Raw genomic sequence first — 19575 nt, forward strand, 5'->3', positions numbered from 1 at the left:
AACTTGACAATAATAACGAAAGAATTATTTTCCCATGTCGAAATATACCTTCGCTAGCAACAGATGAACTCTTTTCTTACTCCAACAGAGGCGAGGATAACTTTGGTCCGAGATTGGAGAACAACGGTGTCGAGTAGTAGGAACGGAGTGAAATCTTCCAACTTCTGTATCACATCGGCGGATCAGCCATTGAACCCTGCTCGACGTTTGCTTCGCCCTTTCTCTGTAGACGGTCATACGTGTATACCCAGCGAATTTGGATCGGTTAAAAAGGGCAAAAATCGCGACGTTTAACGTGGCCGAAAGTGCGTGTCGCGCGATACACGCGTGACGCAGCCTCCGGGTGGGAAGGAGAAGGCGACGCTGCCGGAGGATCCTCTTCGGCGTCCCAGGAGGAACCAGGAAGGGAATGGGATAGAAGAAGAAGAAGAAGCGGTGGGAGGGACCAAGAGGGGTTGCACAATGTCGGCGGGATCGGACTCCGTGGTGCAGCAGCGCGCCCTCCTCTCCGAGAAAGCTACCGCGTTGCGTTTCCACGCACAGTCGAACTCCCTCGCCTCTCGAGGCCGGACGCCACGATGCCGCCACTTCTGATCGGGCTCGTACTTGTTGTGGCTCGGATGGACAAGGCCGAGGGTGAGTCGCCTCTTGACAGCCCCCGACCCTTTGGCCAAGGGAAAGCCTCGCGCGCCGAGGAGTTCGATCGGACCGGCGTTCTCCAGCCGGACAGTCAGATCACCGCCACCCTTCGCCCCGGGACCAACTCAGAGTAAGTCGAACCTTCATTATTTTATTCGCGTGCTTCGTCCTGGCCTCGCCAAGTCCTGTTTTTCCCCTCTCGTACGATGGACACGGTCACTTCCAGTGATTAATCGTAAAGTCGTAGCTATAGATAATCTACGATCTGACAGTTACAAAAGTAGTTTCTCCGAAATTATATACGTCAGTGTGACAGAGTGTTTTTGAACTATCAAAGTTTTGAGTGTACTATTCACACAATTCAACGTCCTAGAACCGAGATTTAGAATAATTTTAAGCTTATTCGGATCGGTTGAAGAGTAAATTCTTTACTGAAATCAAAATCTGTCATCAATTAGTTGGATCTATTGATGATAAAAACGACCACTCAGCCAACTCGAGAATAGCATCACCTGCATGTGTTGGTCATAATTTTATTTTGCAGCAAAAGTTCTAGGCCTCCTCTTTGCGAAATTCTGCAACAGTGAACATGTTTTCAGAAATACTTCCGCTGCGCAGAAGATTTTTCTCAAATTTTACGTGTTTCTAGAAGCAATGGAATCTCTAGAATAAGCATACCGCGAGCATAAACTTCGAGTCGCTTATTAGGAATTGTTATTCAGTTCCCTATCACGCTCGTTATGCTGTTGATATTTTTCGAAACTACCGTGTAGTCAGTTCCTTGCGGTTACTTACCGTGTAGCGTAACATTCGATAACGCTGCTGACAGTTCTATAACATACAGTTTGTGAACATTTCTAAAGCGATTATACTGCGGAAGTTTTCACGAGCCTGGTTAAAATTGGCATCATTAGTTCTGAGATTGAATTCTGAAACGGTGTTCAATGCTATCCCCTCGGAATCTGAGACAACTGAGACATATTAAACCCTGTATCAAATATGTAAATGCCCGAGGAAGTGCTTTTCCAGTACATGTAAACGCAGTTTGACTCAACGATGCAAATTGTTGTCCAGATTACGGTTTTTTTTTTTTCTTTTTAAATTAAATGATATTCTTTTGAATCAATAATACATTTTTACGCCATATTTGGGCCTTTCAAAAAATTCTTTCTCCATCCGTGGAAACAATAATAATCGTTAAGACGGGTCAGTAAAAATGTAAAAAAAATTCCGGTTATCCGCACCGTTGATCGTATTCCAATACAAGGAAAGGCATTTTTGTCGCTGGAATTGGGTATAATTGGAGGACGATTAAAAACTCTCAGACTTTGAGGTAACGATTGACGTATGAAACGAAGATTAGAAAAGCTTCCTCCGGCGGTGGTGTCCTGCCAGCGATTCCATCGTCGGTCACCTGGAGCGCGTCCCGACGCTGAAAAGAGGGTCGGGCGTTGCGTCGTGGCGAGAACCCACGTGCACCAAACGGCGCGTCCTGTCGCGACGTCACGGCTAATAAAATCTCGCTATCAGATGGGTTTCCAGGGAAGTCGTCGGTCCCCCTCGCGGTGCATACCAGAATTGATTCGAGGTTTGTGCAAAGCCGGTGCCCGATTTAGACCGGGGGTCGCGCGCGCGACCCCAGACGCCGCGACGCCGGCATTGTGCCCCGACGCTAATTTTACAATAGCTCGGTGACTGGCAAGCACGTGCAGCGAGCGGCGTCCCGACGCCCGCCACCGACGCTGCCGTTCAGCATCGGCGGCACGCTTATTGCTGCACCGTTACTGCATTTGCCTCTGCCATTCGCAGTCCCCCTGCAGCCTTATTGCTGCACTTCTCTCTTTTATCTCCGGCTAGCTCTTTTCTGCGGAGAGCCAACCTCTTTAGACACTCATGGCAGACGAGGTAAAAAAACGTCCCGCGCGTTTAACTGGGCCATGGTGTATGCACCTATATATAAAATGTACATATTTCAGCGCGATTTTCTCGTCTTCGCTCCACGTAGCTCGACACTCCATTTCTTACCCCGTTCCGCACCTCTTTCTCGTCACATCTCGCACTGCAAGGCTCCTCGAATTTCGATCGTCGAAATCCATTTAAAATAAGAAATAAAAAATGCTTTTAAAAATATAATTTAAATGAGTCGATGTAAATTGTTACTTTAAAAATATTTAAAATATTAAATGCAAAATGCCATTTGCATTTTAAATATTACCCAGCAGTGTAAGGCATGATCAACATGTCACCGATATGTTGAAAAGAAAAGCATCGAAAAAGGTCTGTACACAGTCTTATGTTATAAATAATAATATTTCAACTAACTTTACGCGTAGAACGTGTAATTTACGACGTGAGGTAAAGCAACACATCATGTGTGTGTAAAAATAACAGAATCGTTGCGTACATAGTATTCTTTGTAACGTAACATCGTTTCATTCAACATTACTGTTCCAGCGTTCGAACTTTTATTAATCCGTACTAAAACCAGTCGCAAATTGATTTGGACAGTTGACATTCCACTGCGCATATCCTGACTAAGTATCCGTGTGCCGAATATTTCCCAATTCCACAATTAAAGCCCTCTGTCTTGCAATGTGGCGTCACTTGGAAGGCGTCTGTAGGTCTGCTATTAAGTAGCAAAGAAATGGCACAGACATTGTATACGTAACGAGACACGTGCAAATGCGGGTGGCTTTGATGTTGCTAGAAAATGAGCATGTGAAACCTGGCCAAGCTTGAGATTAATTTATGACCCATTCCGAGTGAACACAGGTCTGAAAATGCGACTATTGCGTGCGTTTTGCCGGTTTAAAGACGTGAAATTCTCACTCCGCAAGGAACGTACGGATATACGATATCGTGTCCGACGTCCTCAAGCACGACTGCTCGAAAGTCAATGTTACATGCGTTTATGCAAAATCGCCTGCATGCGTACGTCCCGTCGCAGTTGACTCACATTTCACCTTTACTGCAACACCTCGAGTGACTCAAGGTTCGCTTCCCTTCCCTCTCTGCGCCTGCTCCCGAAGCTGAACTATTCGATTAAATGATTTCAGGTTCTACTACCTGATTCATCACGAAGGGACGCCCTTTACGCTGCTGGTCAGCCCGTGCAGCGGCCCGATATCCTGGACGGTCAGCTACGTCCGTCCGCCAGAAAACGAGTCGGATGCTGACGAAGGGAAGAGTGAGTAATCTCATTTTTTATTTCTTTTAATATCGCTGACCCATGTTTTTTGAGACGCAGGTCCGGATGACTTTCGGTTTTTTGGTAACAGAGCGAGGCGCATTGGGAACCCCTAAATAACGTTATATATTTTCGCGAAAGAGATTTACTACCGTTTGTCACATGGTGCAGAGTTTCTTTAAGCTGTCATGTTGCTCTGAATTTATTCGTTCGAGATGTTCAATTTATGGGCTTCCCGCCCGACGTAGAAAACTTCAAATTCCGTTTGTACCGTGCCTTGAATAAGGAGCCTCGGGTCAAACTGTATTTACCGTTGTTGATGAAATTTAAGTACTATTTTCCTTCAATATTTTCCCTACCATTATACCTACACCGATTCTATCGTTGGATAGAACGGTCTCGTACAAATATTCAGTGCGAAAACTGTATCTCGCCTCTAGATTTATTGAGCGAAAATTGTTTCGTCGTACCACGGGGAAAATGTGACAAGTGAAGACTCGCGACAAACGGGAGTTGCGAGTCTATCCCTAGGCCGGCATAGAACGCGAGACGTTCAGCAATAAATCCCTTCTTCAAAGAGCCAACGAAACTCAAGTTTCTAGCGGCAAAACCCGTAACGTACCGCACTCCTGGAATGCGCTAACAAGCAGTTTTCTGACCGAACACCGGAGACAGAGCATATTGCCAAGGCGAATAGCCATATACGCGTCATAAGTACACACGTACGTTGCATGTCAGCCAGATCCTCGTGTCTCCTAGCAAACTCGCTGCATCTTCCTATTTTTCATCCGTCTCACCGCGGATGGAGAGAAATATCTATATTCGTATTTGATTTATATTTGCTGTTTTTGCTTTTTCTTTCCACGAAGTACATAATTTTAGATTAGTCCAGGGTACTGGGTTCGAAGCAGACTAGCTTAATGTTCGATTATGTATTTCCCAAATCGGTACTATCGATAACACGCATAACTATCTGACACGCAATATTCATGCGAGTTTGCCCCCATTCTGTGTCGTCTATCTACGTCTATCCGTGTATTAGGAGGCATATACAGTGCGATGTACAAGCTTGAGATCAGTGCCAGATGCTGAATTCGATCAATTTTTAACCATGTACATCGAATATCAAGCTCATAAGTTCTGATATCTTTATTTTACTCATCGTCCTCAAACATATTATGAATGTGTTATACAAAAAACTCCGGTGAGCCAATGCCGGAAGTAATCGTGAATCATTTTGGGACAATAGTCTGTCGCATGAACGTATTATGACTGACAATGAGAATGCTCCACTTTGTGACTAGAGCGATGGCCAGTGACGAAGCTCGTGCCGGGTTCGCCGTTGTTCACCTACGCCGGAGTCGAGGCGCGAAATTTCTCAATGACGAGGGCACAGGAGGGCGTTTACCGCTTCGAGATAAGATCAACGACGACGTCAAACGGCAGCGCGGAGCGTCGGGGCGTCGACACGGTCCGTCTCTACGCCACGACGGAGATTCTGGAGCACCAATCCATCCTCGAGTTCGGGAACGGCGGCACGGGACACCGTCGTCATCTCCTGCGGTTCCAGCAGCGACGGAGCAAACGACGTCTCGGAGTCTCGTGGAGCTGGAGGTAATAACGGTCCTGTACCCGGTTGACCCCTACAGCGTACGAGAAACTGTAAGAAACCGTAAGAAACAGAGGAGGAAGCCGTGAGAAACCAAGAGAAACCATAGGTCGATCAATCAATCGATTCGTCTACCGGCGTCAATATATTTCACTTCTTACCTTCTTACCGCTGCTCTCGTGCAGCAAGCAGCTGCACTTGCAGCAAAAGCGGTTAGTTTTCTTTATTTTTCGCTTCATCGCCGCGCTGACCGACGACTGATATCGAACTACGCTCCTTTCCACTTCGTTCTACCGGTTAATAATGTTATTACCGATCTTGCCTAATCGATATTCCATCGGTATTTCACATTTCCGATCAAATTTAATACCAAGCTGTTATTCTATTTTTCGTTTCTCCGTTCAAGCATCTGGAAGAAATACTGAATTCGTTTGAAAATTACATGTTACAAATACATAATCCACGAAGTTCGTTTTCAACTCACGGTATTTATCAAATACACCGAAACGAGAACCTGTAAACAGTTTGTACGAAGCCTTCTTTGCCTTGGTATCCTTAGTGAAATATACAGATCTGACGATCAGCTGATTACTTTATTCGGCGCCGTGATCCTCTGCCACGTAAACATGGTGGATCCCAGTAAACATAGCGGTACAATACCTACACAGTTTCAATGAAAGTGTTAAATATTCTCAGTTGCATAATATTGTCTGGCGTGGAATAAAAACGTCGAGACGATTCATTTCGATGAAAGGAAAAGGAGAAAACGAACAAATAACAAAGTAAACCTTGAAACTGTCGCCGAAGAAGTAGTTTCGAAATGCTGTCGAAAATAAAATATCTCCATCGGTTTCACGGTAATTATTTTCAACCGTGAGAGCCGATTGACGCGGTGTCGTTTTCCCGGATCACGAAATGCGCAAGTAGTTCAGCCGTTAGCGGTCAGACCGGTAAGTGAAAACAGTCCGTGGTTGCCGGAGCACACGGTGCATATAACGCGGCGTCGCTTTGCCCGCCGATTCCGTGATTGAATATACGTCGGTGTTGCGCGTGCGGGTGGCCCCGGGCTGGCGGCGGTGAACGGCTGTCGAGTATTCAGTTAACACCGGGTAAAGTAAATATTGACGTGAGAATACGTGCTCAAAGTCTGCAACAACGACACTTCTCTTGACTTACAGTCGGCCCGTTACCAATCTGACTGAATACTGCCTTGCCGTGACATCTGGGCAGCGCAGACCCCCGGCGACGTTGTGCGCCGCGCAAAACTTACTCCAGTCAACCTCGGCTTGGCCCCTAGACAAGACTCAGACTTCCGGACATCAACGGCGACGCCCCATTCCCGAGGGCCTTCACTGCCCCAGGGAACCCAGGCTGACCCTTAACGGAATGAGGTTCAACACCACTTACCATTTCGCACTCTACGCGGTTCGTATTATGTCATATCTTGTAAAGATCTATATGGGTGCCGGCAGGTAAATATAAACGACATTAGCATTATCGAGCGCGTGAGGAAGCGTTGCATTGTATTTTATACGTTATTGAAACGGAGATAAGAATTGCGAAAATTTCAACTCCTCGAAAGAGGATTTTAAATTACGTCGGACGTTGGAGTGAATCGGTTATAACGATCGATTATACTGGATCAAACCATTTTCAATTAATTGTACACGAAGCCTACAATTCGTGATGCTTTTTGTCTATTCTCGAAGTTTTTGCATTCTTTACCCCTCTGTGTGCATTTGAATACATTCAGATCTTTGAGTTATCCATGGTTACGGAAATCCTCAGTAAAGACTGTCAAAACCGAACGATTAATAATATTCAGTGCAAAACCGTAGGTGTAAATTCTTTTCCCTGCTGCTTCACAAAGTTTCTCGAGATCATTCGAAAAAGGAGAATTGCATCAAGCCCCTGAAATATCTCGATATTGAACGCAGGTGAGTAGGACGAACAACGTGTCGCGCCGAGTAACCGTGGAGAGTCACAAGTTCCGTCGAAACCCGACGCAGACTCTGCGCACCGGCCATCCGGAGACGACGAACCTCCGGAAGAACAGCGGGCTGGTAAACTTCCAGTATCGACCGCGAAGCAACGCGGGGACCGTCTTCCTGATGCGTTCCTGCAGCGGGGGATCCTTCCGGGCCTTGCTTAAGGGGCCCGCAGGGATCATCAGAGACGAAAAGGTGACCGACAGTTTCTTCAAGCTGGTGGCGGAGCCTCTGGAGTCAGGGAAAAGATACGTCCTGAGGATATCGGTGACCCCGGAGGAACTCGAGACTGTTACGACGGTGAAGGTGATCGCACGGGAGGACGTGCCGTCCGCGAATCGGAAGGTAGAGTTGCACATTAGGCCGCTTTATTTCTGCAGAGATGAATTCATCGAGGATTAATTCTCCTTCGTGACTCCACAGGTGCCCGGAAGGAGTCGTTCACGAGAAAATCGATTCTCCAGAGGGTCTTCGTGGTCGAGGCCAAGGAAGCGGTTCAGGGTTGACCAGCGACCCATCTGCTCACTTTCGGATATCTGAGTGAGGAATAAAGTGAACGCACCTCGACACCGTCAGACGCGAACAATCGTGGCGCGTGAACGGGACGCTTGTTGAAAATTAGCACTGTACCGTAATCGCGTTACTGGCGTATCTCCAACTGCACGGCGTTGTCGTACGATTTACGAATAATCATTCGAACATTGAACTCTTGCACCGTTTGTTCGATCTATTGTTCAATATTCAACTTCCGTACACGATTGGCAACGGTCCGACTTCTCGTTTTGCTTCTGACCGGAAATTTCGCGTATGCTTTTCGGTAAACATGTTATTGAGAAAAATAGAATGATAAACCACGTTTAAGACTGAATTTACCTTCGAATCACCAAATTCTAAAGACTGTCCGCAGGTCCCAAAAAATCGAATTTTTCTTCTCTAAATCCCTATTCTGTAAGTTTTCTCAAAACAATGCAGTTTGAGGTATGCAGGTACAGCAAAGGAGGCTGCAAATATTGCGTTCTCGAGCCGTGGAACCATGCAGCTAAGCAAATCCGGTTGCGTGGTTAAATGTCAAGTGTTAAGTAGATTTGCGTCGATATTACTTGAGAGACGTGAGATGTTTGCACACCGGTACGGTTCATGTTCGCCTTCCGATGAAGTATTTACTATGAAGTTTCAAGAAGCAACTGCAGTTCAACGTACTGCTCGAGGAATTACATCTTGTTCCTGTTACATTTTCATTTGCGATTCGCAATACCATAGATTGGCTCGATCATTCTGATATCACAAAATCAATCACGCTTCGCATATTTTTTCACGACGATTCAAAATCAAATCCCTAACTTTTACGTCACAATTATCGCATTGAGTTATCGACAAAACTGCCTACAATGACGTGCGTGGCAAAAAAAAAAAGGAATCAAGCTCACCAAAACGAAGTAAAATCACTGATGTGAAAAACCCGAATGTTTTTCGACAAAAAATGCGAACAGAAGAGAGGTAAAGCTTGACGAGGGTCACGCTCGAAGCTTGAATTAGCCGCATGAAAAGTTACTCAACAGTGATTTCATGCTCCCTGGGCACCGCGATCATCGCAAAAACTGAATGCAGTCTCATAGCGTTCCCCCGCCTTGTCTAGGGGGGAGTGGGACAAGAATTATCGTTTCATACAGAAAATGTTTTGTATAATATATTTAGGTAATAAAAGGTTTAAACACAGATCTGTCCGATGGCGCGTGACCGCGTGCAAACAAAGCAACAAACACCAGCCAACCAACGGCCATATGTCGGCCGTTCTGCCCTCTCGAGTCCCGTCCGCCTCCTCTGTCTGTCTCTATGTCTCCTCATCCACATAGGTGCAAACTTACGTGTACGCAAGTTACACACGTATATGTATATTCGACCACCAACGTGACGCGCTTCACCTGCGTGCCTTCTCCACTCTCGATGGCCTTTACCCAGCTAATCGCTTGTCAGGTATGACAATGTCGCTGACGCGTTCGCCAGGGCGAACGAGTTTTCGTATATTACCGAAATTCCGACGCCAGGTGGGCTCAGTTCGTGATTGCTGGCCGTGCGAAATTCTCTTGTAATTTAATATACGTAGCAGGTTTGGGAAGAGCAGCTTCTGTTATCTTTAAAATTTTTGGAAATTGTAACGGGTTTAATAGTGTTGAAATTATCTTTCGATAAAATTTATTTATTCTTTGTGCACCATATCTGTCAATATTTGTCGATAAAATTAATTTATTGTCGTACTGTTAGGTTCCAAATTGATCAGTGATCTCTAACTCTTTAAACAAGCAGCCTCTGTTAGTATAAATTTGGAAAATTTTGGTGACGTTTATTTTGTTTTTGTTTTTCCCTCGTTCCATAAAGTCACAAGTTTTTTTTTATGACGTTTTCAAATCGTATAACGGGCATTGCAATGCATATTGCAAAGTATTTAGAAACCAAACTTTATTCCTTAAAACAATAGAACTAACTTGTTTTTAAAGATTTGGAGAGACTGGCCAATTGAATCAAACTAGTGATCGACACGTGAAACTTCACACAATCGATTCAATATCCAGAAAACAATTTATACAAGTTGCATATAACTGTCACAGAAAGTTAATTAATGTAGTAGACTAAAGTGAACTCTAGTATACTTGCGACGCATTGTCAGATAATATAATCATTAGAACACGATACTTCAGCTATATTTTTCTCCATTTCTCAAAATTGTAACTTATTCTACTCGTTAAATTATATACTCGCGAAAATTATATTATTGCTCGCTTGAAGATAAGACGCGATCCTTGAGGATATAGACACTGCAATTTAAAATTGACGAATTTACAACGCGACCACCGCGACGACGTTGAACGACAAATTTGGCACGGAACACGTGGCAAATCACATGATATAATACAAGAAAATACCGCTACAATTTTGAGAAAGACATTGGTAAGCCGCACCCGATTCGTTAGGGTGAATATAAATTCTCATCTTTATCGCTGCAGTCTGCAGTACCATAATAAAATTCACCAACCACAGGCCAACCACGAGTCAAAAGCCGAGAGACATTATATAGCTCGATGGAATAACGCCGCGAAGGTGTTGAAAGTAGTCTATAAATAAATTGAAACAAAGTTAACGAAGCATAAAGTTCGCCACGACCATGAACGAGTCCGACCTGTCAATGTACTCCTTCGGGGCTCGAATCGGTTACCAGATCGTAATCTGGCCCATCGTGGTCATCGGAACATTCGGAAACCTCTCCGTCCTATGGCGAGTCAGTTTTGGCATCGGTATCAATTCGCCCCTGAAGCCAATGTACCGCGGGGTGCTTTTATCCCTCGCCTTGTCGGATCTTCTGCTGCTCGCTACTTCCGGTTACAACACCTTGTCAGGCTTCATTCACCCCAACATTCTCTGGACGCTTCCGGATTGGGCGTGCTCTGTCTTACCGTGTCTCCAGACGACGGCAGCATTGTCGAGTTCCCTTGCTTTGGCAGCTGTTGCTGCCGATCGGTAATAATTTTATTTTCATAATAATTCTTGTGCGTTTTAAACCATTGAGTCAATGATCTGAAGCCATAATGGACCTGGATGATAACCTTTCATTGAATCCTTCGAGGTACCGTGCTATCAAGCCAACCTACCCGCCACCTGCTGGACCAACGTGGCCGATAGTCGCTCTTCTCATCTTCTTCATCTGGGGTATTTCGATTGGTGCAACTTACCCCGTTCTCAAACTTTACGCCACTGGCACTCTGATCGTATTGACCGACGTCTCGTACTACAGGTGTGAACTTATTTTTATTCTTCATTATTGAGAAACTAGAGTATCCAAAGAGAATTTTCTCGCAATTTAGTTTCAACAATTTTATAACGCTCATTCTATCTACCATCAATCAAAGCCATTTTTCACGCTTTTCGTATTCCTGATTTTATTTCCAAGAGTAAATAATAGTCTGTAGAAAGAAAGTGATTGAAAGCATTACGAAAATAAAGCAGAAAGTAAAATTACTGCCAGTTTCAATGATATTTTGACCGACGACAAATACGGTTCAAACTAAATGAAAACAATTTTGACGACCGTAGGGCTTCCTTGTGCTTAACAACGGATCGGTCGAAAGCTGCGGTGACCTACGTGGCTATGTACCTTGCGATATTCCTGCCTCTGGCCATCGCCTTCCTGAGTGTTCACCTACTCCTAGCGTTGAAGATATGGAGGCGGAGAAGACGCGGTGACAAATTGAACCTGGCGACCAGCAGCGAGTCACAATTCACCGAAACATCGACCGGTTAGAGAATTCGACTTTTGAAGAGCTGAGAAATGTCGCTGCTCGAAATCCACGTTTCAGAGCCCCAAGTGTAACGAGAATTCGATTTTTACAGCCACAACGAGTGCAACCATGACCTCACCAGTCACCCTCAGACGACCCATGTCTTCCCCACCCTTCGCACACCGGAATAAGCGAACAGTCAAGGTCGTATTGGCCTTGATCCTTGTCTTCATTGTCTGCAGATTACCGATGTGGACCTTCGCGGTTATCAAGCTTTACATCACCCTCTCGGGAAGGATCTGGTGGCACGTACAAGCCGTCGTCACCACTTTGTCGCTCTTCAACACCGCCGCTAACCCGTTCATGTACGCCTTCATCAACGAAGCGTTGTCCACTGTTGCATGGGTCAGGTCCTGGTGCACCAAAGCTGATGATGCAAATGTCACTACAGTCAACCGGGAGAAGATGAAGAGCAACATGAACAGCATTAAGGTTCCCCGAGGACCCTATTCTCCGTAAAACTTGACTGTTCTGTTTTACATTATTTGTTACCCTAGAAAATTAATCATCTACTTCTATAGCATATGGAGTATCATGTAATGGATACTATGACTCACTGTTTTTTTCCAAAAATCTCACATTTTACTAGCAAAGGTCCTGATACACAAGGATAGACAGGTAGAAAAATACAAAATATACCCTTATCCTATTTCCAGAGGACTTTTATGTAGCATTTTGACGGAATACATATAATACGTTTATTGTCTTGCGGTATAAATTATAAAAACCCACTCAAGTCTTTCCTTTGTTACTAATTCTCCAGATTTTTTAACCACAAACTGAGCTGAGTGCCAAGGCAATGCACGTTGAACCTTATTCCCAAAATCTCAACCTGCCATTCCAAAGGCGATCTGGAGCGGATGGAAGGTGTTAATCTAGATTCATGGACGGACCTTAATAAATCTAAAGTAGTTCCGCCTCTAGCAGCCTAAGTAGTTTTTCTCCGGGGCTGTTCGGTGGCTCAAATTTTAAAAGCTTGGTTGCCCTGCAGAGCAAGTCCAGGCGGTCTTCCCCTGGGCACAACGATAGCTCCCTAAGGGCCACCGCTGTGTAGAGCGCAAGGCGACTGCCGTAAGGGTCCAGTACTTGGGTTGTCTGTATCACACGTCTACAAATTTCGGCCTTCTGAGGTTCCTCAGGGGGCAAAAGCTGCATCAGTGAATGGCCAACGGTCAGAAGGTGCTGATGTCCGGGATGCAGTAGTACTTGCAGTCTGAAATAGAGCGAGAAACTAGGTTCTTGAATGGTGAAAAATCGAAATTCTTTTTTCTCGAAGAGCTAGTACCTGGCCTATCACGAAATTTTTGTTCAGCTGAATGAGAGGACATTCTATCCAAACTATCCTTACCTGGACAATAAATCCGCGAGAGCATGTCGACTCGCGAGCTCCATGGCACCTTCAACTTCCTCGCCGAGTCTCTCCGTCAGCTGCATCACTTCCATTGAGGTCAGAACCCCCGGGCAAGCATTACAAAACCACTCGGTCTCCGAGTCCAAGGGATCTCTGGGCAAGACAAGGCCTGGACCACATGGGCAGACTAGAGTGCCTAGATATGTTCCCAGTTCTGTGGGGTCGGCGCAACGCTGACAACGACAAGAGAAGTATTTAGTTGCGAGAAGGTGTTCGCGGCGACTCCGGGTCGCCCACAAGGCGTGAGTGTAGATGGTGCTGAGGTGCTCTCCCCTGGCGGAGGATAAACGGATGTATAATGACTGATGACTGGCAGGAAAATATTACAAACAAAAATGTAGACTCGTGGTTGTTTCCTAAACTCACTTCTGGACGGCGGTAACGGTGCGAACGGTGATGCAGGGCCGGCCTTTGGCGTCTATGGAGAAGCTATGCCTCGTGTTTGCGATGCAGTTGTGCTCGAGGAGGCAGGCTGTCTCGTAGAGAGCTGCAGAACCCTCGGGTGGATTCGTCTCCAGCGCGTTGACGTCGATGAGGCCACAGACCCGGGGAAATGCGTCAGCTGCTGCCTGGTCCATTGCCAGAAACGGTGCCAAGTGTTCTCTCAGGCTGAGCATTTCCTCGTGGGCTTCGGTACCGGGACCACGCGAGTCATCGTGGCATTGAAGAGCCTCCAGCAAGGCCCAACGTTTGGGACTTCGCCTCCGAAGCAGCAAAAACCGTAGAGGCAACAGGAGGTCGCATCTGAAAATTTATTTCGTATTTGACTGAATAAATTTCTTGACGCAAAAATATCTACATTTTGACTGGCGATATCACCTAGGGTGATCAGAATCAAGTTCCCTTCGCCATTAAACGCTATAAAAGTCTGCAAGAAAGTCAGCCGTACGCACCTTGGCAGTATCCTGCATTTGGCCAGGATGGCACATTCCGTTCCGTGGCGGTCGTGATCCGTCAGGCCCAGGCATCGGGGACTGCAAGCGGGCCAGGTACACCCTGGACATCTACCGTGCGCCTGTCGACTTCCGCAACCAACGCAGACCCGCTCGAGAGAATGTGGTACTGGTCCCCAGACCAAAGGCGGTTCGCAGACCACGAGGTCACCGGCGTCCAAGTCCCTGGCGGCCAACAAGTGCCGACCGAGTTCTCGATTTTCGCGGATCTCCCATGATCGACATGCGGTTTTGTGACGGGACCAGTCATCCTTCTGATGTTGCTTGGTGCAGTAGAATTGTGCCTTGCAATTGCTGCATCTCAGCGTTGCAAGTTTTTCACAGATCGCACAGGCACCCTCGACGTTATCAGAGCCCATCGCTGTATCTTTCGGCAGTCAACCGGACGAGGCGCGTATTTGAACGATGATAAGTATACCTGCTGTCCCATAAAAGTTATCTGCCAAATTGTGTGCCATATAATGAATGCATATTTTATCATAGATCTATTTGATTTACGACTACCCTGTATACGACAAAAACGAGAATATTTAGAATACCTAAAACTTAGTCGTAAATTCAACAATTGTTTTGTGATCGCGAGAAATTGAGCCGAATTATGTTATTATAATACTCCGGGAGATCCTCAGCTTTTGCATACTCGTACCTACTTTTATGTCTATCGAGACTGCAAAATTCATTCCACCAGCTAGTAGCAACTAACTTCGAATGTATGGGTGGTTATCAGTGCCAATGTGATCCTAGGGTGGGTTAAACAAACTTTACTGTCGTTGTTTCTCAATTCAGATGTACAATTTTTGAAAAATTGCGAAAGTGTATGTAACTAATTCTATAGTATTACGGTTACAGGAGAATACACTTTCGTTCCAATTGATAAATATTTCGTGAGTAATCATGGAATATATTTAACTTGAGATAGCCGACCATGCAAGCCACCTTATTATTATACATCACAAAAGGAATCTGCACAACATGGATTGGTCGATTATATCATCAACTGTTCTTCTAATGAAAATGTACGAACGAAATTCTGGCGAACAATCCAGCTACAGTTTCATATTCATTTATAATTAGACACAATGAGATGCCGGAATGACACAGTTTCGTTACGGCTCACCGATTCAGCTGAATAAACCGATGGCCTAAATTCCTACATACCAGTAAAAAGACATAAGTTTGATTTACCAAATTGAGTGAGTCCTCAATTAACGAAGAACCCGAACGCCAATCCGCCGCGAACTACCGAACACCGTGCACAAGTGGTCTTATGCCTAACGCACGTAGCGCTTTCTTCAGTGGTTAATTATAACTTGAAACAAAAATAGACTTTGAAGTACAGGCCGTCCCACCAGAAACGTCCGTCAGGTGGGATCTTGGCCTCAGTAGGCGTAGGCGCAGTGTGAATTCTTCTCGGAGAGTTGGACGACAACGTTTGATCCGTTGTATTCGGATTGCGCGTAATCGATTCCTCTCGTGAAACTACGTTAATACGGTGCATGAAAGAATTGATTCCGGGATTATGGAAAATAGTCGAAATTTTCGGGAAAACTCTGAAGGGCCTTACTTTTTTCGTCATTTTCAAAGCGTAGAATTTTTTTCGTCTCAGAATCCATTCGTACGCCTATTGCGAATCTAATCGAACCTCACTGATTCCAGGAAAAGCATTTGAATCGTCGTGGGAGCAACAGCTGTACAAATACGTATGGAATATGGAGAAATTCAAATCTGTATTTATTCGAATTCAGATTACACAATAGTAACAATACAATACTATACATACCATACAAAACTAAACTAACTATCTACAATAATAACAGTCGAACATAATGTTTTCTAATTGTGCTTGAAGTAATGCATATCGAGCTCCTATGTCACCAGAATCAAAATGATTATGTAGTGTTCAATCATACTTCTGCAGTTCTTTTTGTGAACTAATTTAATACAATGTGGCAAATTGTTAATTAACTATACACTGACACCCAAACACTTGTAATAGGATTAAGTCATGATCAATAAACAGATGTAAGTTGGGAACTAACGAATTGTGATTTTTCTGACACGCCATTAAGGAGATTCTGTGTGAAATTCTTATGTTTCATCTGTTACTCCTTGTCCGTTGCCGGCAGCGTGTTTGGACTGCACGCACGCGGATCCTCTAGTGACATTATATGATACAAGCGTATGGACTATCAGATCTGGCAGATTTGATGGTCGTCAGAATTTTCGGCAAACATGACGTAGAAATAGCGTTGATTTTGGTGTGCGCTTAAACTCTTTGGTCTAAGTAACAGATTATATGACATGTTCCGAACTACTTGGAGCACCAGGAACGCATTAAACGCAACGAAATGAGCACACGACCAACTGCAGAGAAGTATATAAGCTAGGCGCAGCAGCGATAGAATAACGGCGAAAGATACCTGGTTTTTCGGCTGTAACTCTTGATGCGTTGATCGCAGCGTATTGGGACTGTGCCCAATCGATTTCTCTCGCAAAATCACGTCGGAATAGTCCTTGGAAGACTTTATTCCAGCACTTTTCAAAATCGCGAAAATTTTCGCCAAAAATGCAAAGGGGTTAGCCTTACTTTTTTTTTGGGCAAAAAACTTTTGGTCTCAGATTCGATTTGAATGACCCTTATCCGACCAATTGGACCCTCAGGAACTCAGAAATCGCAGCGAAAAGAGCGTAGGACGAACAGGAGAGAAATGGCGAGCGAAAAGGCACCTGCTGAAAAATGTCTTAAACACAGGTTCTCGTTTTTTGCCTGTAACTTGTGTTGCGTTGATAGCAGCGTATTGGGACTGCGCCCAATCGATTTTTCTCGCAAAATCACGTCGGAATAGTCCTTAGAAGACTTTATTCCAGCACTTTTCAAAATCGCGAAAATTTTCGCCAAAAATGCAAAGGGGTTAGCCTTACTTTTTTTTTGGGCAAAAAACTTTTGGTCTCAGATTCGATTTAAATGACCCTTATCCGACCAATTGGACCCTCAGGAACTCAGAAATCGCAGCGAAAAGAGCGTAGGACGAACAGGAGAGAAATGGCGAGCGAAAAGGCACCTGCTGAAAAATGTCTTGAACACAGGTTCTCGTTTTTTGCCTGTAACTTGTGTTGCGTTGATCGCAGCGTATTGGGACTGCGCCCAATCGATTTTTCTCGCAAAATCACGTCGGAATAGTCCTTAGAAGACTTTATTCCAGCACTTTTCAAAATCGCGAAAATTTTCGCCAAAAATGCAAAGGAGTTAGCCTTACTTTTTTTTTGGGCAAAAAACTTTTGGTCTCAGATTCGATTTAAATGACCCTTATCCGACCAATTGGACCCTCAGGAACTCAGAAATCGCAGCGAAAAGAGCGTAGGACGATCAGGAGAGAAATGGCGAGCGAAAAGGCACCTGCTGAAAAATGTCTTGAACACAGGTTCTCGTTTTTTGCCTGTAACTTGTGTTGCGTTGATCGCAGCGTATTGGGACTGCGCCCAATCGATTTTTCTCGCAAAATCACGTCGGAATAGTCCTTAGAAGACTTTATTCCAGCACTATTCAAAATCGCGAAAATTTTCGCCAAAAATGCAAAGGGGTTAGCCATACTTTTTTTTTGGGGAAAAAACTTTTGGTCTCAGATTCGATTTAAATGACCCTTATCCGACCTATTGGACCCTCAGGAACTCAGAAATCGCAGCGAAAAGAGCGTAGGACGAACAGGAGAGAAATGGCGAGCGAAAAGGCACCTGCTGAAAAATGTCTTAAACACAGGTTCTCGTTTTTTGCCTGTAACTTGTGTTGCGTTGATCGCAGCGTATTGGGACTGCGCCCAATAGATTTTTCTCGCAAAATCACGTCGGAATAGTCGTGAGAAGACTTTATTCCAGCACTTTTCAAAATCGCAAAAATTTTCGCCAAAAATGCAAAGGGGTTAGCCTTACTTTTTTTTTGGGCAAAAAACTTTTGGTCTCAGATTCGATTTAAATGACCCTTATCCGACCAATTGGACCCTCAGGAACTCAGAAATCGCAGCGAAAAGAGCGTAGGACGAACAGGAGAGAAATGGCGAGCGAAAAGGCACCTGCTGAAAAATGTCTTAAACACAGGTTCTCGTTTTTTGCCTGTAACTTGTGTTGCGTTGATCGCAGCGTATTGGGACTGCGCCCAATAGATTTTTCTCGCAAAATCACGTCGGAATAGTCGTGAGAAGACTTTATTCCAGCACTTTTCAAAATCGCAAAAATTTTCGCCAAAAATGCAAAGGGGTTAGCCTTACTTTTTTTTTGGGCAAAAAACTTTTGGTCTCAGATTCGATTTAAATGACCCTTATCCGACCAATTGGACCCTCAGGAACTCAGAAATCGCAGCGAAAAGAGCGTAGGACGAACAGGAGAGAAATGGCGAGCGAAAAGGCACCTGCTGAAAAATGTCTTAAACACAGGTTCTCGTTTTTTGCCTGTAACTTGTGTTGCGTTGATCGCAGCGTATTGGGACTGCGCCCAATAGATTTTTCTCGCAAAATCACGTCGGAATAGTCGTGAGAAGACTTTATTCCAGCACTTTTCAAAATCGCAAAAATTTTCGCCAAAAATGCAAAGGGGTTAGCCTTACTTTTTTTTTGGGCAAAAAACTTTTGGTCTCAGATTCGATTTAAATGACCCTTATCCGACCAATTGGACCCTCAGGAACTCAGAAATCGCAGCGAAAAGAGCGTAGGACGATCAGGAGAGAAATGGCGAGCGAAAAGGCACCTGCTGAAAAATGTCTTGAACACAGGTTCTCGTTTTTTGCCTGTAACTTGTGTTGCGTTGATCGCAGCGTATTGGGACTGCGCCCAATCGATTTTTCTCGCAAAATCACGTCGGAATAGTCCTTAGAAGACTTTATTCCAGCACTTTTCAAAATCGCGAAAATTTTCGCCAAAAATGCAAAGGGGTTAGCCTTACTTTTTTTTTGGGCAAAAAACTTTTGGTCTCAGATTCGATTTGAATGACCCTTATCCGACCAATTGGACCCTCAGGAACTCAGAAATCGCAGCGAAAAGAGCGTAGGACGATCAGGAGAGAAATGGCGAGCGAAAAGGCACCTGCTGAAAAATGTCTTGAACACAGGTTCTCGTTTTTTGCCTGTAACTTGTGTTGCGTTGATCGCAGCGTATTGGGACTGCGCCCAATCGATTTTTCTCGCAAAATCACGTCGGAATAGTCCTTAGAAGACTTTATTCCAGCACTATTCAAAATCGCGAAAATTTTCGCCAAAAATGCAAAGGGGTTAGCCATACTTTTTTTTTGGGGAAAAAACTTTTGGTCTCAGATTCGATTTAAATGACCCTTATCCGACCTATTGGACCCTCAGGAACTCAGAAATCGCAGCGAAAAGAGCGTAGGACGAACAGGAGAGAAATGGCGAGCGAAAAGGCACCTGCTGAAAAATGTCTTAAACACAGGTTCTCGTTTTTTGCCTGTAACTTG

The 19575-nt window shown here is 44.7% G+C and overlaps 3 protein-coding genes across 5 annotated transcripts; 2 read left to right on the forward strand and 1 right to left on the reverse strand.

The window, feature by feature from the left end:
• The first annotated feature begins 557 nt into the window (after positions 1-557).
• LOC124183219 lies at positions 558-9139 on the forward strand. The gene is made up of 6 exons (XM_046571410.1): positions 558-769; positions 3696-3826; positions 5131-5440; positions 6614-6860; positions 7373-7768; positions 7847-9139. Exons 1-6 carry the CDS (start codon positions 579-581, stop codon positions 7961-7963), a joined length of 1392 nt encoding a protein of 463 aa, XP_046427366.1. The 5' UTR covers positions 558-578; the 3' UTR covers positions 7964-9139.
• A 355-nt stretch (positions 9140-9494) lies between these two features.
• On the forward strand, positions 9495-12267 carry LOC124181295 (galanin-like G-protein coupled receptor npr-9). Its single transcript, XM_046567714.1, has 5 exons — positions 9495-9530; positions 10460-10936; positions 11043-11210; positions 11510-11712; positions 11807-12267. Exons 2-5 carry the CDS (start codon positions 10584-10586, stop codon positions 12211-12213), a joined length of 1131 nt encoding a protein of 376 aa, XP_046423670.1. The 5' UTR covers positions 9495-9530; positions 10460-10583; the 3' UTR covers positions 12214-12267.
• Positions 12268-12398: 131 nt separating this feature from the next.
• On the reverse strand, positions 12399-15414 carry LOC124181281 (SET domain-containing protein SmydA-8-like). Of its 3 annotated transcripts, none has more exons than XM_046567699.1 (5): positions 15304-15414; positions 14059-14539; positions 13532-13909; positions 13103-13438; positions 12399-12967 (listed from the first exon to the last, which is right to left on the reverse strand). In XM_046567699.1, exons 2-5 carry the CDS (start codon positions 14475-14477, stop codon positions 12658-12660), a joined length of 1443 nt encoding a protein of 480 aa, XP_046423655.1. In that variant the 5' UTR covers positions 14478-14539; positions 15304-15414; the 3' UTR covers positions 12399-12657. The 3 variants fall into 3 exon arrangements, with proteins under 3 accessions (XP_046423655.1, XP_046423646.1, XP_046423637.1); XM_046567690.1 differs by having other exon boundaries at positions 14059-14536; positions 15304-15395; XM_046567681.1 differs by having other exon boundaries at positions 14059-14557; positions 15304-15395.
• Between the last annotated feature and the right edge of the window lie 4161 nt (positions 15415-19575).

This window comes from Neodiprion fabricii, chromosome 1 (genome assembly GCF_021155785.1).
Source record: "Neodiprion fabricii isolate iyNeoFabr1 chromosome 1, iyNeoFabr1.1, whole genome shotgun sequence".
In the NCBI taxonomy this organism is placed as follows: Eukaryota; Metazoa; Arthropoda; class Insecta; order Hymenoptera; family Diprionidae; genus Neodiprion; species Neodiprion fabricii.

Bases quoted from the DNA above. Each gene is read 5' to 3' on its own strand.
- LOC124183219 (XM_046571410.1), top strand. From the start codon at position 579: ATGCCGCCACTTCTGATCGGGCTCGTACTTGTTGTGGCTCGGATGGAC. The intron at 3,827-5,130 runs GTGAGTAATCTC...CTTTGTGACTAG, and splicing joins GGATGCTGACGAAGGGAAGA to AGCGATGGCCAGTGACGAAG. The intron at 7,769-7,846 runs GTAGAGTTGCAC...GTGACTCCACAG, and splicing joins TGCCGTCCGCGAATCGGAAG to GTGCCCGGAAGGAGTCGTTC.
- LOC124181281 (XM_046567699.1), bottom strand. From the start codon at position 14,477: ATGGGCTCTGATAACGTCGAGGGTGCCTGTGCGATCTGTGAAAAACTT. The intron at 13,910-14,058 runs GTGCGTACGGCT...ATAAATTTTCAG, and splicing joins AAATGCAGGATACTGCCAAG to ATGCGACCTCCTGTTGCCTC. The intron at 12,968-13,102 runs GTAAGGATAGTT...GCTCTATTTCAG, and splicing joins CTCGCGGATTTATTGTCCAG to ACTGCAAGTACTACTGCATC.
- LOC124181295 (XM_046567714.1), top strand. From the start codon at position 10,584: ATGAACGAGTCCGACCTGTCAATGTACTCCTTCGGGGCTCGAATCGGT. The intron at 10,937-11,042 runs GTAATAATTTTA...GAATCCTTCGAG, and splicing joins GCAGCTGTTGCTGCCGATCG to GTACCGTGCTATCAAGCCAA. The intron at 11,713-11,806 runs GTTAGAGAATTC...CGATTTTTACAG, and splicing joins ATTCACCGAAACATCGACCG to CCACAACGAGTGCAACCATG.